Source organism: Equus asinus, chromosome 21 (assembly GCF_041296235.1).
Source record: "Equus asinus isolate D_3611 breed Donkey chromosome 21, EquAss-T2T_v2, whole genome shotgun sequence".
Taxonomy (NCBI): domain Eukaryota; kingdom Metazoa; phylum Chordata; class Mammalia; order Perissodactyla; family Equidae; genus Equus; species Equus asinus.
The window spans coordinates 32,258,230-32,285,806 of record NC_091810.1 but is presented as its reverse complement, the minus strand read 5'-3'; the positions used below and the strand labels follow the sequence as shown (position 1 = coordinate 32,285,806).

The window sequence follows — 27,577 nt, the reverse complement described above, 5'->3', positions numbered from 1 at the left end:
CTAAAGATAAAAACTCCAATACACAGGATGCGATAAGTGGCAGATTAGATTGCAAAAGAAAAAATCAAAGAACTTGAAGACAGCAATAGAAACTATCCAAAACAAAATGCAGAAAAAATAACTAAATAAAAGGAAAAGGGCATCACTGAACTGTGGGACAACTTGAGGTGGCCCACTATGTGTGTAATGTAACTGGAGTTTATAAAGGAGGGATGGCGGGGGCAGAAAAAATATTTGAGGAAAAAATGGCTGAGATATTTCCAACTTGGATGAAAACTATAAACTCACAAGTCCAAGATGCTCAATAAACACCAGTCACAAGAAACATGAAGAATGGGCTGGCCCCATGGCCGAGTGGTGAAGTTTGTGTGCTGCACTTCAGCGGCCTGGGGTTTGTTGGTTTGGATCCTGGGCATGTACCTACATACCACTCATCAAGCCATGCTGTGGCAGCATCCCACATAAAAGAACTAGAATGACTTGCAACTAGGATATATGACTACAGACTGGGGGCTTGGGGAGAAAACAAAAAAAAAAGAGGAAGATTGGCAACAGATGTTAGCTCAGGGCCAATCTTCCTCACCAGAAAAAAAAGAATACCTTAAAAAAAAAAAGAAAAGAAACATGAAGAAAGCTACACCAAAGCACCTCATAATCAAATTGCTTAAAGCAGTGATAAAGAGAAAATCTTAAAAGCAGCCAGAGGTAATTGAATGTTTATACAAAAACAGTAACAGTGATGTGTGCATCTATAACATACCTAAGTATGACATGGATAGCATAAAGGCTGAGAGGGAGGAAATAGAAATATACTATTGTAAGGTTGTACTACACATGAAATGGTCTATCACTTGAAGGTAGACCTGATAAATTAAAGATGTATACTATAAACCCTAAAGCAACCACGGAAATAATGAAACAAAGAGTCACAACCAATAATTCAACAAAGGAGGTAAAATGGAATTATAAAATACTCAATAAATCCAAAAGAAGGCAGAAAAAAGGAAAAAAGAACAGATGGGACAAATAGAAAACAAATAGCAAGATAAACTTAACCATGTTAATAATCACATTAAATGTAAATAGTCTAAAAATCAGTTAAAAGACAGAGATTGCCAAAACGGATTTAAAAAATCAAGATGCAACTATATGTTGTCCATAAAAAAATGCATTTTAAATATGCAGACACAAATAGTTTTAAATTAGAAAGATGGAAAAAGATTTACCATGCTAACACTAATCAAAAGAAACTTGGAGTGGTTATATTAATACCAAACGAAGCAGATTTCAGAATAAAGAGGATCATTTTATAATGATAAGCAAGAGAACATAGCAATCCTAAATATTTATGTCCTAATAACAGAACTTCAAAATACATGAAACAAAAACTGTAGAACTGCAAAGAGAAATAGAAAATCCACAATAATATCTAGAGATTTCAACACCCCTCAATAATTGATACAAGAAGTAGATATACAATCACAATAGTAGACCTGAACAATAGCATCAACCAAGTTGATCTAATTAACGTTTATAGAACATTCCACCCAATGACAGCATAATATACATTCTTCCCAAGTGCATATGGACAATTTACCAAGATGGAGCATACTCTGGACCATAAAACAAGCCTCAATAAATGTAAAGGGATTAATCCATACAAAGTGTGTTCTCTGACCACAGTGGGATTACATTAGAAATAAATAACAGAAAGATCTCTAAAAATCTCCAAATACTTGGAAACCAAACTACACTCTTCTAATTAACAATGAACTTATCAAAAAAGAAATTAGAAAATATTTTGGAATGAATGAAAATGAAAACAGTGTATCAGAATTTATGGGATCCTACAAAATCAGTACGTAGGGAGAAATGTTATAGGACTAAATGCCTATATTAGAAAAGAAACATCTGTAATCACTGATCTCAGCTTCTATCTTAAGAAACTAGAATAAGAAGAGCAAATTAAACCAAAAAGGAGAAGAAAGAAAATAACAAAAAGATAAAGCTTACAATAAAGATCATAGCAGAAATCAATGAAATGGAAAACAGAAAAACAACAGAGAAAAATCACTGAAACCACAAGCTGGTTGTTTGAGAAGCTCAATAATGATACACTTCTAGCCAGACTGATTGGAAAAAGACGAGAGAAGACACCAATTATTAAGATCAGGATTGAGAGAGGTGATATTACTACAGAATGCATATGTTAAAAAGATAGTGAGGAAATACTATGAACAACCATGCCTATAAACTTGACAACTAATAAAAAGGCATGCAGATTGTAAAGGGAGAAGTAAAACTATCTTTATTAGCAGATGACATGGTCATCTATAAAGAGAATCTGATGGAATCTACAAAAAAGCCACCAAGAGTGATAAGTGAGGGCTGGCTCCATGGCCGAGTGGTTAAGTTCGTGCGCTCCGCTGCGGCGGCCCAGGGTTCGGATCCGGGGCGCGGACACGGCACCGCTCGTCAGGCCACGTTGAGGCGGCATCCCACATCCCACAACTAGAAGGACGTGCAACTAAGATATACAACTGTGTACAGGGAGGGTTTGGGGAGATAAAGCAGGAAAAAAAAAAAAAGCTTGGCAACAGTTGTTAGCCCAGGTGCCAATCCTTAAAAAAAAAAAAAGCTTGGCAACAGTTGTTAGCCTAGGTGCCAATCTTTAAAAAAAATAAAATAAATAAAATAAAAAAAGAGTGATAAGTGAGCTTAGCAAGGTTGCAGGATTCAAGATCCACACACAAAAATCAATTGGATTTCTATATACTAGTAATGAACATTCAGAAATTGAAACAAGAAGATACCATTTACAATTGTATCAAATAATATGGAAGACTCAGGGACAAATCTGACAAAAGACGTGTATACTGAAAACTACAAAACACTACAGAGATAAACTAAAGATGATCTGTATAAATGGAGATAGCTACCTCTTTCACGGGTCTGATAACTCATCAATTCTTTCCACATTGGTCTATAGATTCAGCGCAATCCTAATAAAAGTCTCAACAAGTTTTGCGGGGGGTTTTTGGGTAGAAATCAATAAGCTGAATCTAAAATTCTTGTGGAAATGCAAAAAACTTAGAATAAATAAAGCAGCTTTGAAAAAGAACAAAGTTGGAGTTTGTTCTGATTTCAAGACATTATAAAGCTGCAGGAATCAAAATAGTGTGTTACAGGCATGAACAGTGACAAATACATCAATGTGGCAGCATAGAGAGCCCAGAAATAAACACACATATATGGACAACTGATTTTTGAAAAAGGTGCATAGCTAATGCAATGGAGAAATAACAGTCTTTTAAACAAGTGGTGCTGGACCAACTGAATATCCATATGCCAAAAAAAAAAAAAAAAGAACCTCAATCCATACTTTGTGCCATATAAAAATAAACTCAAAATGGATCATAGACCTAAATGTTAAACCTAAAACTCTAAAACTTCTAGAAGAAAGCACATGGGAAAATCTTTGTGATCTTGAGTTAGGCAAAGTTGCTGAGTTATGACATCAAAAATGTGCAATCTATAAAAGAACAAATTGATAAAATGGACTTCATCAAAAAAATAAAAAGCCTTCTAGTCTTTGAAAAACATTGAGAGAATGAAAAGCAAGCCACAGACTGGAAGAAAATATTTGCATCCATATAAATGATAAAATACTTGGATCCAGAAAATATACACTCTGAAAACTCAATAGAAGAAAACAAACAACCCAAAGAAATTAGGCAAAAGAGTCAAACATAAAGAAGATATATGGATGGTAAATAAGCACACAAGAGATGCTCAACATCGTACGTCATCAGGAAAATCCAAATTAAAACCACGATGAGATACCACTTCACGCTTATCAGAACGGCTAAAATGAGAAAGACTAACCATGCCAAGTGGTGACAAGGATATGAGGGAACTAGAACACTCATAAACTGCTGGTGGGAGTTTAAAATAGCACAACCACTTTGGAAAACAATTTAGCAGGACCTTAAAAAGTTTAACTTATCTACCATATGATCTAGCCATTCTACTCCCGGGAATTTACCCCCCAGAAGGCAAGCATATATGCATACAACGACTTGTACATGATTGTTCACGGCAGTTTTATCTGTAATAGTCCCCAAACTAGTACCATCCAAATGTCCATCAACAGGTGAACGGATGATTATTTCACAACATACACGTGTATCAAATCATCATATCGTACACCTTAAACTGACAGAATGTTATATGTCAATTATATCTCAGTAAAGCTGGGAAGAAAATTGAAAAAAGCCCAGAGGTGAACAGATAAACAATTTAAAGTATAGCCGTATAATGGAATACTACTCAGCAATAATCGATGCACACAATAACATGGATGAATCGCAAAATAATTATGCTTATTGAAAGACGACAAAAAGATTACCTACTGTATGATTCCATTTATATAAAACTCCAGAAAATGTAAACATCTACCATGAGAGAAAGCAGATCTGTAGTTGCTGGGTATATGCACTATCTTGATTGTGGTGATCATTTCATGAGTATTATGGATATATGTTAGACTTATAAAATCCTACACCTTAAATAAATACAGTCAATTATAGCTCAATAAAGCTGTTAAAAATACCCAAGCAGAGCTCTGCCCTTGCTGAGTCTTACACCAATTAAAGTTTTGTGCGTGCAGTGGGCCACCGTTAAGATTTTGGGAGCCTAGGGGAAGAGCACCAATGTCGGTTCTCTAACTCATAGCCTGCTGCTTTGTCTTTCTAGGCCAGGCACCATCCAGCTGTCCCTGGCCACCCCTCAGACTTAAAGCAATGTATATGGGCAGAGGGGGCTCCCATTGGCCCTGAAAGCAGGCATGGGATCTGAGATCCTGAACACTGAGACCATAACCTCGAACGGAGAAGCTAGGCTCCAGACGAGCAGACCTTGGCCAACAGACTCCCTGCCCTGGCTGAGGCTGTGGTTTGAGGTGGTCAGAGTGGAGGCCTTTAAAGCAATGCTAGCCTGCAAGGAGATAGGATAAAAATTGAGAATGTTTCAAATTTCATAACAATTTGACATGGCTGCAACATCCAAGCATGGGATCATTTTTCTAGCAATTCATGTTTATCGAATTTTCCCCAAACGCAATGTGTCCTCCACACCTTGGATAAAATTAAAAACAATAAAGCAAAAACTGGTCCCTCACCACAGATAACTGAGACACTGCTTTAAAGCACGTGGTTCTGAGCAGAGGCCCCTAAACAAATATGGTAAATGTAAGGCATACTCTGATAAAAAGATTTCTGGCCCCACTTTTGTGAGGTTTTCCATCAGAATCTGATTGATCATCTTTTGTGTCTTTCTGGGCATTCTGTGTAGAGGCTTAGTTGCAGTTAAGGTAGTGGTGATTGTGTGTGAGCAAGATTCCTCTGCAGATGACTGGCTTCCTCACTCAGAATTTGAGAAAAGCTGCCATTTTTTTTTGGTGGGGTAGAAAATATCAACGGAAAAGCCTATGGCCATTTTTCTTCGTTGGAACATCAAAAGACAGACAACACCGTTTCTTCCTCCAACCGCAGTCCCTCTGGAATCATTCAGTCAACATAACAAACAGGCACCTTACCTTGTGCACACAGGACTTTGCATTCAGGAAAAACAGCTCCACGGTGGTTTTATCCTTTAGAAACGATATGCTCTCAATGTAAAACCTGAAACACAGTACAAAAGTTTGTTTCCTTGGATTTCTTTTCTTCTCTCAGCATGATTTCATTTCCTCATGTAGTCTCCCCAAAAGCAGAGAGAGAATTTTGAGCAATTAAGGGATGGCTGTGCGATTTTTTCCTTTAAAAGAAATCTCTAACACATATCTAAGTGTGTCTGTATGATGTGTGTGTATGGACACATACGTGCAGATAAAATCTCTTGCAGAAGGCCTTTGTGTGTTGGAAGGTGAGTTAAAGAGAAATCCAAAATGGTATCCAACGGCAAACACAACCATATCTGTGTTCTCCATTCTCTGACACACATTCTGGGAGTTCATAAGACCTCAGACAGCCTCAAAACAAAGCCCAGGTGAGCTCTGAGGGTGGAAAGCAGAAGTTGGCTGAGTAAGCACCACATAAGTGAACCCTGAGGCTCACTTGTGGCTCAGTGGTGTCCAGCCTCGGGGTGGGTGTGAGGGCCCCACGCCTACCTGGCAAATTTCAATCACACCCGCCTCCCTCTCTCTCATCCTTCCAGGCTCTGGGCTTTCCCTTGGCTGGAAGCCAAACTCTCAGTAGTACTTAATCTTGGTCTTTTCTCATGCAAATCAGAGGATTCTGGGTCTCAGTCCCCCCACCACCTTTTTCGGGCTTTTGCTGTACAATCTGTGAGGCCACAGATTGCCAGTCTCTCTCTTAGTCAAGCTCTGGACAGCCCCTTGTGGGGAGGGGAGGAGAATCTTTAACAATCTCTGTTTTCATAATCCCATAACGATGAAGCTGGTGGGTGACGGCCGGTGCTCTGGGGTGGGTGAGCGAGCCAGCTGAGGCCCAGAAGTTTTTCTGAAGTATTGGAGCCTCGCCTGATGAATAATGCATGAAGAGACATCATGCCCCAAGACAGGTCACAGCTCGGGGCCTGGAAGAGAACTTGCTCTGGAACTGGTGAGAGTCAAGAGAAACCAGGATGAAAGTGACACCGTGAGCCTGTCCTTAGCTCTGCCAAATCATGATAAACCTTGGGCATTTGTTCCCCCCACCCCCAACAATGACCAAACATTTGATAAATAGATAAAACTGAAAAAGGACACGAAAGATTTTATCACTGAGATGGTAAAATTATTTGAAAAATTCCACCTCTAACGTTGAATCATCAAGGGAAGTTCCAGAAAGAGAATAAATCCTTTATATTTCTACTTACAAGGGTTTATCTCACTTATAAGGGAGATTAGTGAAGATTGATGAGTGTCAGGTTTGTAACAAGGGAAGGTTAAGTACTAAGGTAGGGAGGGAAATGAGGAATTGGGGGGGTAATAGGCAGTGAAATCAGAAAGATCTAGAATATGGCATCCCACCTCCATCATTTATTAGCTATGTGGCTTTAGCAAATTAGCTTCTCTGCGTCTTTTCTAACATGAGTGCCATGACTGGACTTACCTCATGGGATTTTGGAAGGCTTAAATGAGATAATATATGTAAAACACTCAGTAAATGTTAACAATTGTTAAAAAAAAATCCATTTTTTGGAATTTAATGCTATATGGCCTGGGAGAAGTGACTTAAGCTTTCAGTCTGAGATCCTTTACCTATAAAGTGCTGATAATGACTTTATGGGATGTAAATGAGCTATATTATACATAAAGTGCCTACTACAGTTCCTGGCATGTGGTATGGATTCAAGAAATTCCTTGTGGCTCAGTAAACCTTGCATTGTGTTAGAAAGGCTTCAAGGACGTGATGGGATTTGAGCTATATGTGAAGGCCAGGAAAAGATGGTATTCTATAGGATAAAAAGAAATCCAAGTGGGAAAAATATTGTAGCTAAAGAGATTCTCTTTGGGATAATGTGACAGACGTTCATAGTTTGGCTTTCACCAAGACAGAATTTGTATAATCTGGGTATTCTCCCATCAGTTTAGTTAGTAGGAGAAATACTCTGGCCACTGCTGGATAGACCAAGGATAGTCACCTGACTCAAAGGCAGCCAATGAGTAAGCTAGCCTGGAAAGAAGAGAGTTCAACCCAAAAGAGGCTCCTTATAGGGGATAAGCAACGAACAAACCAATCACATATGATCTCTTAGACTGAGAGACAGAGAAACAGGTCAAGAGGGAAACAGTGGACGCAGAGAGAGGCACTAAGCAGAAGCCATGAGGCAGAGAAAGAAGGACAAGTGTCAACAGCACGAGCTGACAGAGCAGAAGCACAGAGTAGCGAGTCACCGCGATGGTGGACACAAAGCAAGCAGGACCCGAGGCCGGCTGCTGCTGTAGACCTGGGATGAACTGTGTTTCTAAGTTTCCTTGCATCCCGAAGGACCTTCCATTGAACTGGGTGGTGGCGGTGGTTTCCTGCTTTCTTTGCCTTTGCATGCATTTTTATCTCTGTCCACTAAGATAAGATGAGCGGGTTTCCAGTGGGCAGCCCGAAAGGGCAGCAGTAATGTCACAGCTACTGTTTCCTGAGCTCTTACTTTGTGTTAGGCCACACACTAAGTGCCTTCCACACAATGTTTCATTTAATTCTCAAAAGGACCCTGCGTAGGAGAAACCTATCAGTACGCCCATTTCACAGATGCAGAAACTGAGTTTTAGAGATCTGCCTACATGCAGGGTTAGGTCTTGATTTGGGTCCCTTTGACTCTGTAGACAATGTTCCTAAGCAGAACCTCCTCCTGGGCTGTCTCTCCTAGTTCCCTCGACCAGCGCTTAATAATTGTGTGCGGCTCTATCTACCATGTTAAAAAATAGGCAGAGAAACAAGATCAGTGCCATATCCCCCAACATGTTAACATAGAAAGAAGTATGTTTGTTCTCTATTGCTTCAAAAAAGAGAACCAGAATCAATAGACAAAAAATATAAGGTGACATTTTGGATTAACCTATGAAACACCTTTTTAAAAGCTGGAGTAGTCTCCGAAGGGATAGGTTTTCTCAGAGGAAGTGCTCTCCCTGCCCTAGAAAGAGTCCAGATCAGACCCGCAGAACTTAGGGTCTGTTTTCTACACCAAGATTCAGTGATTTTTATTTTTTCCTTTCACTTTTAATTACATCAATATGTATTTCTAACAGAGAGGGATTGTAATAAAAGTATAACCTTAATGAATTTTTCACACTACCAAAGTCATAATAATTCCCTAATATTTAAAATCCAGCCCTTATTCAAATTTTCCTCTTGTCTCCAAAAGTTTTTTTTTAAAAAAAATTCTACATTTGTGGGCCAGCCCCGGTGGCCTAGTGGTTAAGTTTGGCGTGCTCCGCTTTGGCCGCCTGGGTTCAGTTCCTGGGCATGGACCTGCACCACTTGTCAGTCACCATGCTGTGGTGGTAACTCACATACAAAAAGAGGAAGATCGGAAACAGATGTTAGCTCAGGACAAATCTCCCTCACAGAAAAACATTTCTATGTTTGTGTTACTAAATAAATAAAGCTGCAGTGGCCCGCAGCAGGAGTCACATTTGCAAACGCCTTAATGGTCACTGGCTATATACATTGAACAGCAGAGCACATTCCTTCTATTGAGCTAGAACTCCCTCTCCAAGGTGTGGGCATGTGACCCCAGCTAGACCATTCAGATTCTTTCACCACGGGATAGAAATATAATTAGAAAGCCTAAAGATCAAAAATGGTCAGAGTCCACTGTTCTGCCAGCAGTCCCCTGATGAAATTGTCCACTGGTTTCGCCTCCCTGGATCTCTACAGAAGCCTGGATTTCTATCTTTTCTGAGGCCTTGTCAGTTCAGTTTTCCTTCAATTCTGTTAGTTACCCACAATTGCTTTCTGTTGCTGGCAACCAAAGAATCCAAATTAATAGAGGGCTTCCCATGTGCTGGGGACAACACAAAGGACTCAACACACATCATCTCATTTCATCTTCAGTACAACCGGAAGCCATAGATAGCAAATCATGAACCCATTTCACAGAGGAGAAAACTGAGATACAGAGATGTAAAGTCATCTTCTCCAAGCCCTACTTGGAGGAAGTGGTGGAGCCATGATTTGAACTAAGGCCTGTCAGACTTCAAAGTTCATATTCCAAACCAATATGATGTAATGCTCTCCTACAATAATGATTACAACAAAATATAACATGTACACAGTGCCATGGGGCCCAAGGGAGGGATGTCATCAACTCAGCTTATGAATCAAGAAGGAGAAGGCTGCCAAACTGCAATTCATAGGCCTAAGTGTCCCAGGACACTAAGTGTCCCCTTGGACAATTGAGCCGAGTCTTAAAGAATGCATGAGTTCACCAGGTAATGAAGGTAGGAAGGGCATTCCAGGGAGAGGACATACTAGCCAGACCGATCCTCTTGCTAGTCTTTGAGAATTTAAGAAACCATAGGCAGGGAGCTGGGTGGCTGTGCACCAAATCAATTTGTGGCTTGTCCAACTCTGCACAGATACCTTTGTGTTAGAAACTGGCTTCACCTTGTTTCTGAAGCCCAGGCCCCTGACTACCTTCTAGTTCCAGTAAACAGGTCCCTCTCTTGTTTCCCACTACTTTCTGGCCACCTGCCCTGTTGCCTTCTCCCTTTCTGCCTAGGCATCCGATTACCCACTTTCTGAATCCATGATCCCTTCTCTCCCTCAAGGGGGCCATTGTAACGACTTCATATTTATGGAGTGTATGAAAAGTACATACGGTCCTTCGGGAGAATAGCTCCCCAGACACACCTATCAACACTTACCGTGAACTGAAAACAAAATTTAGGACTTCTTAATGACACGAAACTGACTATCCCAGACTCATAAAATAAAAACCTTTTGTTTCAGCCCTTTTTTGGCAAAAGGATACTGTTTCTTTTCTGTGTGCTTGCTGTGAGCTATTTCACTAAGATTTTGTGAAGCTGAAGCCCATGGTTAAATTTTCAGCCTCATAATGAACCCAGGCTTTCTGACTAGGCATGTATTTGAAAACAAACCTCACACAGCTTAACAAGTATCACGTCTTGAGCAGAGGATTTTCTTGGGGTGGTTTTGTCTCCACTTTTTGTGGTCTTCCCAGTAGCACTTATTTTTCCCTTCTTGATCAGACGAGTGTTCACGTAACCACTCATCAGTGATAACAGAACATGACACCACAACAGCGTGACAAAGATGTCTTGGAGGGGAGGCAGGCCTGTCAGCCAGACGACAACACATGCGTGTCAAAAAGCACAACACTCACGTTGTTTGGAATGGGCTGTCCTTTAAGCAATCACTTACACGTAGTGGCCAATATTTACATCTTGTGGCACTTCTTCATCATGGTCAAAGTCAACACCGTGGAGTTGGGGAGATACTAGTTTGAACTCCAGCTCCAACACTGATGCATCTTGGGGCCCTGGGCCAACCGCTCCTCCTCTCAGTGCCTCCCTTCCCTCACTTGTGCAACCATCCACCAGAGAAATGAGAGACGTTTTAAACGTGCTCACCTTAGTGGGTGGCATGTCGTTCAGCAGTGATATTATTCAGCAATATATTATTATTATTATTCCTCTGACAGTTGGACTATAATAAACGGCGTTGACTTAGTTGGGAACCTCTTTAAAACTTTAACTATAAAAACAAGAATAAAAATTCTAGGTATCTTTCCTAAGCTCTTTCTCTCAAGGAAGCAAAATGCTACAAAAGTGTCCATTTTGACACAGAATGGGAAGATACTGAAATGAACGTTCTTTTGACAAGCTACGACTTTTCTCCCCAATTGAGCATATGTTCTTTGTTTTCAAGGGCCTCGCTGTGTCTGAGTGATATCTTCAAAGAAGGTGAATTGGGCAAGACTTGTCAATTATTTCGCATTCTGAACAATGCTGAGTTTGTGACCGGCATGCAGTGAGAGCTAAAGCAAAATGCCTTATTCTGGGTTACGTTCAGTCACCGTGGGTAATTTTAGGCAGTTAATGAAGCCACCTGCCCAAGTGGATTTCTATCAGATCTTAATCCACATTCGGAGCAGGGAGATCTTTGTTTATTGCTTGTAATGACCCTACAACGTCATAGTCTCACTTTATAATGCATGCTGAAGACAGCAGTGTAATTTCAGTGTATTTTACTTTCTCCAAGCACATCACTTTTTCCAAGCTATTATGCAGTGCTTGTGGGAGTCCCATATGCTCCCTTTCATCTCTGGGAGGGGTGCAGTCTTCGAGAATTCCCCAAGGGAAGTACTATTTGCTTCTACAACGTGCTCTCCTGCCAGGAAACTCTTTCTCACTTCTGAATTTCCAGGCATTGCCAGGAGACCCAGAGACGGCCCTCCAGGTAAGCCTGCAGAAACCTGCCCCGCTGTTCCTCTCCCACAGTGTGACTCCTTCTGAGTTCTCCAGGGAAGGGCTGGAGGCCCAGGAGGGGTCGGTCCTTGCTATGACCTGTCCGAAAGGGGAGGGAACCTTCTGCCCCAGGCAGAAGCGTCAGGGTCATGTGGCGAATATTTGCTTCACGTGGTAAAGTACTTGCTTCTTCACTTCAAAACTCCAGAACAGCAAAACAGCATGTCCCGTCCTCCATGAGGACAGCAGAGACACATGTTCTGAGAAGGAGGCAGGAAGGGAGGCAGGAGGGGTAAGCTGGATAGGAGGTGACGGCTGGGCACAGTGAATGATGAAGACAAACGATGAGGGCCGCCATGCAGCGCAAAAGTGAATGGCTCAGATCCAAGCCAGACAGTCCCAAACCTTCCACATTCAAAGGCCATATATCACATTATGGAATTTTTTACCCACTGAACATGGGATTGAGAGAATCTCTGTTATTTGCATCATAAAAATAGTGAGCATTTAATGAGAGTCTACATTACATGCTAACACTTATAATCCTCCAATAACCCCTGTACTACCACCAGCTCCAGCTCCATTTTATAGGTAAGGAAACAGGCCCAGAGAGGGTGCCAAGAGCCACACAGCCAATACATGGAAGAGGTGGGATTTGGACTCAAGTATGATGCTAATGCACTGGTTGTCAACAGGTGGGAGGAGTGCATTTGGCAATGCTAAAGACATTTTTTGATTGTCTTGACTTAGAGGGTGTTATTAGCATCTAGCGAGTGGAGGCCAGGGATGTTGCTAAACATCCTACAGCACAGCACAGCTCCCTACAACAAAGAATTACCTGGCCCAAACTGACAATAGTGCCGCTACTGAGAAACCCTGCACTAAAGGCCAAGCTTTTACCTTCTGCACCTGGCAGCTTTTTTCACCCTTCATAATACTCATTCTTTCCTCTGCCGTTTTGAGGACAGATTACAGAGAGGAGAGAGCAAATTCCCATAAACAATCTCTGATATTTGATCAAGGAGCACACTGAGAAATATAATCCTGTAAGAAACTGGGATCAGGAGTGAGCAAGAGTTTTGAAGGATTCTGTGTCTTTCTAGAACTCTCATATGAATTAGGATGTCGGATCCTCAAAGATGGAGGCTGCTAACCCACTGTCTGGAAGTTCAGAATGGGTTGGACCACTTAAGAGGTCACAGTTGATATTAAGGCAACCAACAGCCGCATTCCTCAGGTTCTGAAATATGGCGCTTTCAGAAGGGAGTGTGGTGGGTGGGCAAGGGCTCTGGCTGACCCACACATCCCCTTCAAACAGCCTCCACTGAGCCTACCATAGGAGGAATCAGTTATTTCTCTGGGCTTTTTAATCACATTCCTCCATGAAGAGATAAATTTTCCTGTCCTCTCCTTATTGTAAATTACCTACTCTTTGATAGTGTTAAAATAACTCATGGCTATCCAGTCACAAACATTTTAACTCTTCTTCCTTTTATCACTCCTCACACTTATATATATAAAAAAAAATTGCTCAATTAATAAGTTCATTGTAGGAAAAAAATATAGAGATAAGCAAAAAGAAATGAAAATCATTCCCACAGTCATTCTATCCAGAGATGAACTATTGTTAACATTTTTACCTTTTTTTCTATCTGTATAAATATTTTACGCAAATGTGATCACATAGCACACGTTGTTTTGCGGTCTGCTTCTTTTCCCTAGACTATATTAGGAGCATCTTTCCACATCAGTAAATCTTGTTCTTCATCGTAGCTTTACCTGTTGTGTTGTATTCTATACATTTGGCTCTCTTAAAAAAAAAATCTAGTGGAATGATGGGAACCCACGGCTGGTAGTTATGATGTTTCCTCTAATTAAACTCTTCCTAAGGGCCTGATGTTCCAAAACCAGGCCACAGGGTGCTGCAAAAGCACTCAGCATTCTTTCTAAGGCTCAGCAACTTTGACAGAAATGTAGCAGTTTCCCCCAACGTTTCCTACAAGAACTCCCCACTAACGCAGAGAGTTCTCAGCCCCGAGAAAGACAAAGCTTAGGGCTACCTCTGAGTGGCCACTTACAGTCCTAGGGCATAGCAAAGGTGCCTTGGAAAGAGGAGGAAAAGAGAGGAGGACGAGAGGGAAGACCGCAAAGGAAAAAAAAAAAAAAGAGCAAGAGGTATTCAGAAGAATAAGGGAGTGAAAGACACTGAGCTCCTGGCTTTGTGTGGAGCTGGATGGTACCATCCTGAGCCACCTCTGCTGGCCCTCCCCTGGGTGAATGGGCGCTTTTCCAGTGAGGTCAGGCCAAGTCCCTCCCCTCCGATTTAAATGCTTGCCCGCTCACTATCAAGCTTTTCAAATGCTCACATCTGGGCTGCATTACCAAAGAGGCCCATGTGTTTGCTGAAGATAATTTACAGCAGCAGATAAGAACCCCCGGCCTGCAACAGTCCCCCAGCGACCTGGGGGAGTCTGGACTCACATGGAAATGGAGAATTGGTTAAATGAATTATGGTGCATAAATAAATTACAGGGCATCTATACACCCATGTGTCACATACAGAGTTAGTACATATCATCTAGATTTTATAACCGAAGAAAAGACGAAGGTTTCATCCTGAAGCTCGTAAAGGGAAAACTAAGTGCCCTCACCTTAAATGTTTCCCTTCTTCCACGCAGAGGCAGCCTGTGTTTCTGAGCTGCTCCCTGCATTCCGGGGGATAGTAAGCAGGAGAAAGTCTTACCCCCAAATCTGTAGGACCCCAGTGCTTAGCTCAGGAATCAATGAAACAATACATGTCAAGTATTTAGCCCAGTGCATTGTATAGGGTTAATGCTACATTTCAAAAAAGAGGAAACTTGAGAACAAAACTGTATGATATTTTTCTTTTTGATAAATGCTACAATTAAAAAAATATTTTCTTATATTTGCATAACACTTTGTAAAATCATTTTGTATCCCCTGACCTCTTTAATTCTCACAACCAACTTGCCCAAGACCATATTCACCCTCTCCAGTGCACTGTATCAGAATCTGGCCATGAGGGTGGGCGAGCTGGGGGATTTGGGGGTTGGAAGGGCGTAACTGTGCAGTGTGAAAAATTTCCTGGGATGATTCAGATATGCCCCCCTCTCACTCAGAGAAGCTCTGAACTGCAATGTACTTTTTCATCTAATCTTTTATTAAAGTGATCATTGTTCACTATAAAAATGCCATAACTTACTGGGCTTATCTTCATTGTTGGCATTTGGATATTTGTAATGGTTTGCATTAAAAATAAGAGTGATGCACATCCTTGTAATGTGCTACCACTGTGGGGGATCCCTTCTCACTGTGCATTAGCCACTCAGTGACCGCACACCTGGGTGTGGATGAATGAGGGGCGCCGCACCACGTTCCAGTGCACGAGCAATACTTGCTGATGGGAGAGGCAATGACCCCAATACCAAAAGAGGGCCTCCATATTTCCTATAGTGACCAAATATCCAAACAGAATCAAACGCTATCTTTGGTTCTATTCTTCAATGACTACAAGTTTGGTCAACACAGGCAACTTACAGGGTTGGTGTCTTTTGGGATGTATCACCAATAGTTCTGTTTTCTTAAAAGAGGAGGCTAGAGGTCTCCTGAGAGGCAACAGACTTTGCCAGGGTGTGTGTGTATGTGTGTGACAACCCCATTTGTAAGACCTCCAAAAAACTACATTCCACTCAGTGACCTCGGTCAGTTCACTTAATTCTCTGATGGGTACTTTTGCTTTATCATTTCTTTAATTAAATTGGAGTAACAACAAGTACTTAATTGGAATAATAACAAAGACTATTATTATCTCACTATACTGTGGGGAGGAAAAGTTAAGAGAATAATTAAAAACTTGATAAGGGTTTAAACACGCAAGTAGTTAAGGGAAAGTAATGCCGAGTGATTATGGACACTCTCGAGATAATCGTCTAAGTGCTGAAACTCTTGAACAAGGAGCAGGCTACTCCGGCATCTCAGGAACCTGCCTGGAAAAGATAGGGCGGCCTTATGAATGACTGTACAGAAGGGAAGACAGAGTACTCTCCCCTGCTATTTTGAGACCAAAAATAGACCAGATATTAGCTGTCAAAGAACCAGTACACAAATCTGCCTGCTAAATAAATGCTACTTGTTAAATTCTCCAAAGGCAATGCTTTTGCTGGGTAGTTACGCTACATAAACACTGCATGTGTGCACAAAGGTGGAAGTGCAAAGATGTTAACTGCAGCCCAAATTCTAATGCAAATCCTTGGAAACAGCCTAAATGCTTAATAGGAGACTGGACAGCTAAATTCTGGAAGCTCAAAGAAATAAAGTAGAGTTGTATATACCCAAGGAAAGCAGTGCAAGTTAAAAAAAAGTACGTCACCAAACAACTTATCATCCGTATTTTTCTCTAAGAAGGGCAGCGAATTGGAAGTAGACGTGTGAGAAGAAGGCTGGTGGAAAGTAATTTTTGTTTTTCACTCTATTCTTTCATATAGTTTGAAATGTTTAAGTGATAATATAATTCTTCGTGAAAAAATATACTGATTTATGTCGAGCCATTTTTTCTACATAAGATTAAAATTTCTCTATTTTCTGACCCTTGCTTAATTACTAATACACATTTTTTCCTATTGCTTGCTGGTTTGTGTTTGTCTTTTTCTCCATTTCCATGGACACAAGCACTCATGTCACACTCTTTCCAGGAAACTCCTATGTTTTTCTGTAGGATTTCTGTGCACTTTGCCATATCAGCTATGCTCCTGGACAAATTCCCATTATGCTACCTTCTTCCTGGGCTTTAAAAACATGATTTCTGGTGGTATGAAAGAAATTCTAAAGCAGATTTCAGGACAAAAAGCGAAAAACAAACTGGGGGTTGTCAACACTTTATTTACTGAGTAAGGAGTAGCTACCATCCATAATCACCATCAAGTCACTTAAAAAAGATCCTTTAAAAAATATATAGGATACGTTATTACCACACTTTGGATTTCACGATGTATACTGAAGTAAAAAAGAAAAAGTGCGGAAATCAACATGACTTTGCCAGGTAATCATAGTATAAAAATCCCCAAAAAGGGGGCTGGCTCGGTGCATAGTAGTTAGGTTCATGCATTCTGCTTTGGTGGCCCAGGGTTTGCTGGTTCAGATCCTGGGTGTGGACCTACACACCATTCATCAAGCCATGCTGTGGTGGCGTCCCACATACAAAGTAGAGGAAGATGGGTACAGATGTTAGCTCAGAGACAATCTTCCTCACCAAAACAGACAAACAAAAAAACTCCCAAAACAGAAAATAAGAAGCTCCCACTATCATGTCATAATACAAAGCATATTTCAAGATCCAAAAAATAACATAAGCTCAGAATACCATAGGACATTCTTTATGTTGACCTAGCTTTATGAAAACATATTTAGATTTATAGGAAATCTACTACCTTAGCTTATTTTATCATATTTGGCTTCAGACCAGAAAAACAAAATTTATCATGAAATTTATTATCAAATTCAGGACTGTGGGAGAGGAGCTAGGGCATATGAAGGGGCTTTTAGCGAGGTTGGGACTGTCTTATTCTTAAGCTAGGTACGGGAACACGGGTGTTACTTTTCATAACATTTTATTTATCTTAGAGTGTGAATAATTAATGCAAAACAATATTTCCATCATGGGCTGGCTTTAAGAAATCAGTGATTTAGTTGAATGCATCCCATTCAGGAGGAAATCACTGAGGACCTTATGTATGGTTAAGAGACTTGCCCAAGCAGAGCTCAAAGAACAAGTCAAGGACTCCTCACATTATTCTCAGCAGTCTCTCTGCATGCAAGCGGAATGAATTCCGCACCGTTAAGATAATTCTGTGAGCATTTGTTTGCATTTTATCTTCTATCCAAATGAAGGGGTGAAACTGTATAAAATTCAATTATTTCCACAGTCTCTAGTAAACATTATTCCTACATAAAATGTAATAGTAAATGTTTGCCATATTTTGAAATACAAAAATCCTAAAAGTATGTTGAGTGAGAAACAGGCTTATGTATTAAAATATGTTACCTGTGTTTTTCAGCTTTAAAATTGATTCAAGGGGCTTTGAGGAAGAAAGGAAGGTGATTCTATCCTTCATCTTCAAAGAAAACAGTCCCACACAGTATCTATGGTAACCTGGTCCCCAGACTAAAACAGTAGAGAGTCTCTTTCACATAACAAGGTTTTGATAGGTCCCTTTTTAAAATTCTCTATCTCTGATCATCAAAAAAAAAAAAAAAAAAAGAAGGGGGAGGTAAGGATGCTGGATGTGTTTATGGATACATACCTTACTGCGAAGTGCAAAATAGTCGGGCCTTGTTTCTTGGGCAAATCATGGTCAAGAACTCGGTGATCTAACTGCAGCCAGTTCTGGTGACCTCTGTGAGAGCAAAGAAGAGAAACAGGATTGAACCGAAAATCAGAGAAAAGTTCGATAACACACAGTGTTGGCAAAGCTGCAGAGAAACAGTCACTCTCATACATTGATGGGAGGTGTGTGACCTCTTACAACCAGTAATGAGGCTAACTGAGCAATTTCTATCACAATTATAAAAGTGCCTGCTTCTGAACCAGCATTTCCATTGCCAGGAGTTTATCGAGAGAAACTTGCACCTGTGAAAAATGGCCTATGTGTAAAGTCACTCACTGCAGCATTGCTGGTAATACCAAAAAGGCTTCAAACAACCTAAGTGTCCAACAGAGTATTGCTGAAAAAAAGGAATTTAAACTGAGCAATGAAATATAATGCAGCCATACAAAAGATTGAGAGTATCTTTGCAAACTTATTTTGAACGATTTCCAAAATATGACGTTAAACGGAAAAGCAAGATGCACAATGGTGAATACAGTATATTTTCATTTTTTTAAACTAAAAAATAGATATCCATATATGTATATTATATGTATATGTATATAAATATATTACCTCTGAGAGGATAAACAAGAAACTGATAACACTGGTTGCCTTTGCAGGTAAAAAACTAGGCAACACTAAATAGATTAATCTTTAAATTTTTATTAAATATGATATCTAAAATATTTTAGGTAGTTAAGAAGGGGAAAACTTCTGGTTTAATGAAATTGGACAGACAGATAACAATACTATGGATTTTTTTTCTTAAAGATTTTATTTTTTTCCTTTTTCTCTCCAAAGCCCCCCAGTACATAGTTGTATATTCTTCATTGTGGGTCCTTCTAGTTGTGGTATGTGGGACACCACCTCATCGTGGTTTGATGAGCAGTGCCATGTCTGCACCCAGGATTCGAACCAACGAAACACTGGGCCGTCTGCAGCGGAGCACGCGAACTTAACCACTCGGCCACGGGGCCAGCCCCAATACTATGGATTTTTTAAAAGTATGGGGTTGCATACTCTCTTGATGCTGTTTCTGTATACACATTATGGACTTCCTACCACAGTCATACGTTGCTTAATGACGCAGATACATTCTGAGAATGTCGTTAGGCGATTTCGTCATCGTGCAAACATCATGGAGTGTACTCACACAAACCTAGATGGTAGAGCCTACTACACACCTAGACTGTGGGGTACTAATCTTATGGGACCACCATTGTACATTCAGTCTGTCCTTGACCAAAATGTCGTTATGGGGTGCATGGCTGTATTTAAGCACGTATGTATGTATTTATTTATTTACTCACTCAAGAGCCTCACCGAGTTCCTGGGGATAAACAGTTCTGCCTACATTTTGACCTATGAAGGACAGCAAGGACTGATGACACTGGCTCGGGATTGTTTACATGACTTTTCCAAGGTTGTCCAACTAGTTGATCTGTTGTAGACTGTAAATTCCCAGAGGGCACAGACTCCATTTTGCTTGCTTAATTAACACTTAAGGACATGCTGATAGTGGTGGGGTCTCAAATTACAACAAGACCTATAACAGCCCAGAGGACATTTTCCAATCTATTTTGGTTTTTGAGGAAATAATTTTAAAAGTCTTCAGAAAACTCTAAGCCATATTCATCACAAGTAGATAGGGAAAGTGGGTCAAAAAAGTGGTGAAATAATAGTAATAATAATAATAACATCTACTCTTTATTGAGCAACTACTCTGTGCCAACCAAGCTGGAACTTTGTATATATTAATGCTATATTTTACAGTAAGGTTGCAAGGAAACTGGCAGAGCTGGGATTTGAATCCAGGAGACTAAAAGCTGAATCAGCCTTTATAATAACTTTTGGCTTGATCTCTGTCACTTAGTCTTAACATTGGAAAAAGTGTCTTTTTCTGTAAATATAAGATGAGGCTTCTGATAACTGTCCCTAGCTTTCCTTGGAAGACTACTGTAAAGATAAATAAGGTGATATAAGCGACGTAAGTTCTTAAAACTACTGCTTTTGTGTGTAAAAAAATATAAAGATAGGGGACTGGAAGTTAAGGGATTCTTACACTGTATTTCATCAAGATTAGAATGACAGATTTAAAGACACATGCCAATTTCAGAGATGTTCAAATGTGTTTCTTAAAATACAAATAATAATGTATAGTATCAGGTCTCAAAAGTTTTCTTAAAAAAATGAGACACATTTTGAATTGTCCTCTCTGCTTGTAATTACATAGGAGAGGTGTGGCATCATTAAAGGAGCATAATGTGCATTTACATAAACGTCCATGGAATGATGCTCAAGAATGGATAAAGCAAGTTGTATAATAACACATACAGCATAAAGCAATCACATTAACCACAGAAGCACACTCAAAACACTATTATATATGGATGAAAATCTTAGATATGGTTCTGGAGAGATATAGAGCAAATTTGCTACAATTGGAGTGGGGAGGTAATTAAAAGGGACTGACCTCATTATGACAGTAAATGTTTTTATAAGGAGATATTCATGTATCATAAAACAATTTTTTAAAAGCATAAATCAGAAATCAGATTTTAAAAATCCATCCATAATCTCAACAACAGGATAAAGGTAGAAAAACAAAAAAGTGAAAATTTACCCATAACTTTATCAGTGAGACATAATTAAGGTCAGCATGTTGTTTTACAGTCTTTGAGACTAAAATGAGATCCAAAAGCACTTTTCTCAAGTTTTTCCATCAGCAAATATAATAGATCTAATCATAGCTCTAAAAAACCCGTTGAATCTACACATCACCTCTGCCAAGCTGTGCAGGTCAACTTGAAAGCAAGTTTCCTTTTTGGCTAGAATTGCATCAGTCACAAGGCCCACCAGCTCATGCCCATCGGAAGGGGCGGTGATCAAAAGTCACAATTGTGTTGTAAAACCTATTTGTTATTTCTTCATAAACAAAGCTTATTCAGTAAAACCTTTCAAAACAAGTGAAGAAATAAAAAAAACCCAAACGAGTTCAAGGAGATGGGAACCATTATGGCGAACAGAAGGGCCGCTGCCTCAGGAGGGCCGTGACTGCCCTCTAGGGGTGAAAGACTCACCCTGCACACAGAACGCCAGACGGGACTGAGGATAACCTCGGGAACTCTACCTCCCTTCCCTCTAACACGACCATGAATTTGTTTTCGTTGGTCCTCATCACTCCTTTTATTATGTAACGGCACAATTCTATTTTTCCATTTCTCTTCTTGGCCTGTGGAGGAGGGTATAGACAGTAGCCAGTTTCACTGACAAAATGTCCTGCTCAGCTTTGCCTTACTCTATTTAGAGAAGTTCACCAAAAGCAAATGGCTGATGTGGCATCTAGGCTGGAAAGTGCAATTCAGACAGCATCCTGGGAGGCATTCGACTCAGTGGTTTTATGGGGGGCGGGGGAAGGAGAATGCCGAAAGAAAATACTTTCCAAAAATATTTACCAGACAAAGAAAAAGAACTAGGCTTGTGACCAAGACATTCCAAGGAGACACCCTTAGACAGAAGCAATTTTCCAGACCTGCTCTCCATAAAGGTGGAAATGGCTCATTCCCACTCCCCCGCCACCAAAAGCCTGGCTCATACTTCTTCTGAAAATAAACACAGCTACAGCCAGAAGACACCTTCCAAACTGCTCATAACTCAAAAATAGACTCTGCTGTCACTTGCAGGGGAGTACACACAGGACATTTTGGAGCCAGGCTTCTTGGAAAGACTGTAACCATTGACCACTGTCGCCAAAGGAGATAACTGGAGGAGACGCTTGAGTGAGACATTCTTCCCCTAATAGAGGATTTACAAAGACATCCCCAGGGCAGACGAGGGGGAAGGTGGCCCAAGACATTAAAGGAAGTCATTCATATTACTCCTTTTCTTTCTGAGAAGGTCTTACAGTCTGAGCGCCTGATTTATGCACTGTCTGGTTATGCTCACCTGAGCTCAGAGCTTTCCCAGAAGCCTTCCATGTGGCGAGCCCATCATGAACCTTGTAGTTTGGGGAACTTGTGGCACCACAATCATAAATCATGTCACTCCTCTGCATAACATCCTTCAGTGGCCGTGGGGTGCCTCCCCCATCGATGTGACTCATAAGGCTCACCTATGATCTCGTCCCTCTTCTGTCTTACTCCACGATCGGGTCAGTCTCCTCGCCATGGGGCAAATGTACCATGTTTGTTACCATGCTCATGCAATGTCCTACAAAACCATTGCCTGGAATGCCATCTCCTCTACCCTCTACCCCAGGTCTCCCTGCCCTCCAGGTCCACCTGTAGTTATCCTCCTGTGTGAGTCCCACCCCAGTCCTTCTTCAGCCTCCTTCTGAACACTCACCTCACTGCCAATACTAACCAGAGCATGAGAGCTCCCTTTAATTGTGTGTCTGTGCTGTGGGCTCTGCATACCTTACCTGACGTAATAGTACATAATGCTAGTGCCCTATTAAATGTGCCGTAGGTAGTGCTTATTATATGCATACTATTACAATGCCCAGTGTACTGATGAGATAACTGGCAGGTCAGAGATGTTGTGTAACTGGCCTAAGATCACATTGCTACCAAGATTCTATGATATCCACCCCCTGCCTCCCTCTCAACCCTTCTCTTGTATCACTTTTCCTTTTACTCTCTATATGCTATCCAACTGGCTTTTTTCCTCTTTCTCAAAAATAAAAATTGAATAGTCAAGCTCAGTCCCAACTCAGAGCTTTGGCACTGGTTTCGTCTGGAATGCTTCCCCAGACTTTTGCAGAATGGGTCCTTGCTTTTTACTGTATGTCACCTCCTAGAAACCTTCCTAGCCCACCCTATCTAAAACTGTCCCCGGCTTTTCTGGATCATGTTCTTCAAAGCACTTGATCATTTCTGGTATTTTCTCCTTTATCTGTTTGTTTACTTGTTCTGCTAGACCATACTGTTGCAATATAAGCCCCAGGAGAGCAAGAACCCTGTCTGTGTTATGGACAGCTGAATCCCGGGGACCTAGAACAATGCCTGGCATTTAGTGGGAACTCAAGAAATATCCGTCGAATGAATAAATTGCTCCAGTATTCATGATTTTAGCCTCTACTCTATGTGACTTCTCCCTAAATTACAGTGTTTATGTACTTATGGTTTATACCATATAACTTAGGCATTATGTATTTATGGTTTTATGTCTTATACTGTTTGCTGTTATTCCATTCACATTCAGACGCAACTTATGTGTGTGTGTGTTTAACCAGTGATTCATGGGAATTAGTCCTGTCTTTCTAGCTAGAGGGCATGGTCACCGGGCATCTGCATTTCCTATTTCATCCAGCAGAGGACGGATCATACAGGGTCTCAAAGAGTTGTTCAGTGAACAGATAATTTTGTGATTCAGAGTGAGGTGGGTGATGTTTTTTCTGTTTTGTTGAATCTTATTCAGAAAACGTCCTGAGTCTGGAATCCAAGTTTTCAGGTGTATTTATGTCTCCTGACAACTCGGTTGCCTGGCTTTGGCCCAGCCCAAGTCCTGAGCCTGTTCGCATTTCTGGGAGGTCTTGGGCGTGTGGCCTATCCAGGCTGGAAACAATCAGAAGCCACAAGGTGTTAAAAAGAAATTAACCCCTTCTTAAGATTATTTTCTGCCTGGTTAAACTAAAAAACTGAAAAAAACAGTTAAATTGGGAGAGTTACGGAAAGAATGCTGGCTAGTTGGCCAATATATTTTGTGTCTGGGGAACACATTATCTTGAATTTTAATATTTCAAGAGCTCTTTGGAAATTATCCCCATAAAGGAAAAGAATTCCTTTGATAATGTATAGGGCTGCATATAATGTAGGCAAATTGGGCCGCCATAACACACACACACACACACACACACACACACACACACGAGAGAAATGATAAGACCAAACAAATCTGCTTATGTGGAATTTTAAATTCTTGTGATTTTATTATTCTATACCTACCTCATTTCAGAGAGCATTTAAATTGCTGACAAATATATACAATATCCAAGTTAGCATAAAAAAATGAAAATAAAGGAAAGAAAAGATAGTAAGGAGGTAATGTAAAATAGACCTAAGTGGAAATGAAAAAGTTTATTCCATATTAAATTATATACATATTTTTCAGGTGGGCCACAAATTTGCCTTTATTTACTTATTTATTTTTTAATGGGAATTTCAACTCTCCTTCTCTCTCTTTTTTACTTTTTTTTTTGCAGGGGAAGATTCGCACTATGCTAACATCTGTGCCAATCTTCTTCCTTTTTCTCTCCTCCCTCCCTAAAGCCCCAGTACATAGTTGTGTGTATAGTTGTGAGTTCTAGTTCTTCTTTGTGAGCTGCCACCACAGCATGGCTACTGACAGATGAGTGGTATGGTTCTGTGCCCAGGAACCAAACCTGCGTTGCTGAACCAGAGAGTGCTGAACTTTAACCTCTAGGCCATCAGGGCTGGCTCATAAATTTGCCTTTCAACTTTCTTGCCACCAACACCAAAACATTAATTCAGTTTCAAGATATGAGTGAATGACAATCTAGTATTTCTATCACTGATACACAAGCTAAATAAGCAAGCACAACTTCACTCCAAGAAGAATAACACACTTATCACAACAAAAGTTCTAAAACACTGAGCACAATATTTTGATTTCTTAAAATGGTCACTATTCCTTTTCTTCTCCCATTGCAATAGATCTAGGAGAAAAATCTTGTATTAACAAAATCTTTAGGAGCCAGCCCTGTAGCCGAGTGGTTAAGTTCGCATGCTCTGCTTTGGCAGCCCAGGTTCATTGGTTTGGATCCTGGGCACTGATATGGCACTGCTCATCAGTCCATGTTGAGGCGTCATCCCACATAGCACAACCAGAAGGACCTCCGACTAGAATATACAGTATGTACTGGGAGGGCTTTGGGGAGAAGAAGAAAAGAAAATGAAGATTGGCAACAGATGTTAGCCCAGGTGCCAATCTTTAAAAAAGACAAAAAAATCTTTAAGCAGGATGTATTTTAATTCTTGGAGCATTTCCCCCACTTTTTTGCTAATTGTGAATGACAGCAAGCAGACAGTCCAGATAAAAGCTAAAGAAATGAAAACTTACGTGTCATCTGTAAACGTTATTCCAAAGTACTCCTTTTCTTTCAGGTTGAAATGTGAAGCCACGAGGTCCAGCAACTCTCTTGATAGAAGTTTGGGCTGTCAAGGTAAAAATCTGATTAGAAACAATTTGGTTGCCTCTCTGTCTTATTGCTACCACCTTCTTCCACCTGAAATAGTCGAAAGCAGCTTTTGTTTGTTTTTAAAAAGCTGCCCTCTTTTGCTGCTTAGGTCAATCTACCATGGACCATTCTGTGAGAGACTGAGAAGGGGAAGAAATGGGAATAGGAACATCGATGAGATCATCGCTTTCATATACTCCAATTCAGTCCAGTACCTTACTTTTTTCCTCTAAGGTAATACTGTACATACTAATATGTTGGTGTTTTGAAAAAATATTCTTTTATATGTAGTAGGGTACTAGTGACCAAGACAAAGAATATTAAACACCTCACTGTCTGGAATGTAGGAATAACGTTGCTTGGTGGGGGCCAGTTGAAGAGGCCCAAGACCCAAGTCTGTGGGGTCATAGATAGAACTACTACTACTGCTGATAATAAGAGGTACCATTTGTTGCGCTGAACTCCTTATACCCATGATCTCATTTCATCCTTACAATGAGCCTATGAGGTAAGGGTTCTTATTTCCATTTTATAGATGAGCCAACCGAGGCCAAGAGAAGCTAAGCACCTTGCTTGATGTTACAGTTAGTAAGGGCAGTTCCATCTGATTCCAAAGCCTAAGCTCTTCGTGTCTCTCTAGGGCTGGAGTGACTGTACCTGTTGTGCACATCATCATCACCAGCGCTTACTGAGCACCTAGTCAGAAGAAGGATCTAATCGATGAGCTGTTGAGAAGCACTGGACCTGATGGCAAGAAGCACGGTTTGGAATCAGCCAGGATGTCCAGAGTGACAGTGGATGCTGGATTTGCAGGGACTGGAGAGGGAAAGGGGGATTGGCAGGAGGGCATTCTAGATGGATTCTTTTTGAACTTTGAGCCAAACAGTTTGGGTTCATTCTGGAGGTTTGAGGGTTGGATGTTTGCTGTTGGGGAAGAAAGAATGGTCATGATTTTAAAAAGAAGAAGATGAAGGAAAGAAAGAGGCAGAAATCTAGACTAAAAGGTCTATTCTGGTGTGTGGACTGCACTATTTTCATTCTAATTGAAGCCTACGCCTAGCGGGCTAGGAACACGCCTCAGAAGGGAGAAGAATTTAGGTTTGGTCAAAGGACAGAATTCTAGCCATAGCTGTAGGTGTGGCTGTCAGTGGGGACTTCCCAATTTTTCAAGACTCTTGGTGTGGACTGTTGGGTGAATAAAGAGAGAAGCATCAATAATTAAAGTATCATCACTCATCTAGTCCTATATATTTTATAAAGAGATTTCATTCACATGTATAATCTAGCTTGATTTTAACCATAATTCTGTGAGGCAGACTAGACAACCTTAATCCCAGTTTGCAGTTGATGAAACTGGATATTTAACTTGGACACTGTCACGTAGCAGGAAAGTGGCAGATTTGCAAATCACAATAACCCTTTCAGGGAAGCATTACAGTCCCCAGTTAACAACAAGAGGTTCAGAGAAATAAAGTCATTTGCCTAGAATCACATAGCTACTGAGATCAAAGCTGAGATTGGCACCCAAGCGTCTCCGAATCCATGTCACCAGGCTATAATTACTTGTACAGACAGACCAGGTTTTCTCACTTCGAAGCTGCCTTTCCCCCACCAACAATCCTGAGTCACTGGCCTTGAGGCACAGATGACCGAGCAGCCTGAACACAGAGCCTGAACATGAGGCTCACAGAGGGAACAAGGATGGGCCGTCACTGTGTGGGCAACACCTACCTGAACCAGCAGCTCCAGTCTCCTGTCATCCAGGAGGTGCACCTGGCAGTGCCTGCCTTCTGTCATCTGTGAGGACAAGACAGGAAGAGTGGTGTCAGGGCCTGGGCTGGCAAGTACACCTCTGAACTCAATTTATCATTTGTTTCACATGTGATGTGCACAGCCTAAAAGTGGCTTCAGTTGAGTTAATCAACAGGCTTGGTCATAATCAGATTTATTAGGTGGCATGAGCTCTTGGATTTAAAAGAAGAAAAGAATGAAAAGCAAAGGCAGCTCAATATAATGAAAAAATAATGCCTATACAGCAAACCAAGTTCAAACAAGACACACAAG

At 40.7% G+C, this 27,577-nt stretch overlaps 1 protein-coding gene across 10 annotated transcripts in view; it reads right to left on the bottom strand.

Moving 5' to 3' along the window:
• FRMD4B (FERM domain containing 4B) overlaps positions 1 to 27,577 on the bottom strand; it is a 307,930-nt gene that overhangs the window by 89,119 nt on the left and 191,234 nt on the right. For all 10 annotated transcript variants that reach the window (XM_014836092.3, XM_070492244.1, XM_070492242.1 and 7 more), the window contains 4 exons: positions 27,245 to 27,310; positions 25,396 to 25,490; positions 18,250 to 18,342; positions 5,597 to 5,681 (listed from right to left, as the gene is read on the bottom strand). In XM_014836092.3, coding sequence (XP_014691578.3) covers positions 5,597 to 5,681; positions 18,250 to 18,342; positions 25,396 to 25,490; positions 27,245 to 27,310 — 339 coding nt within the window. The remainder of the gene's footprint in view (positions 1 to 5,596; positions 5,682 to 18,249; positions 18,343 to 25,395; positions 25,491 to 27,244; positions 27,311 to 27,577) is intronic.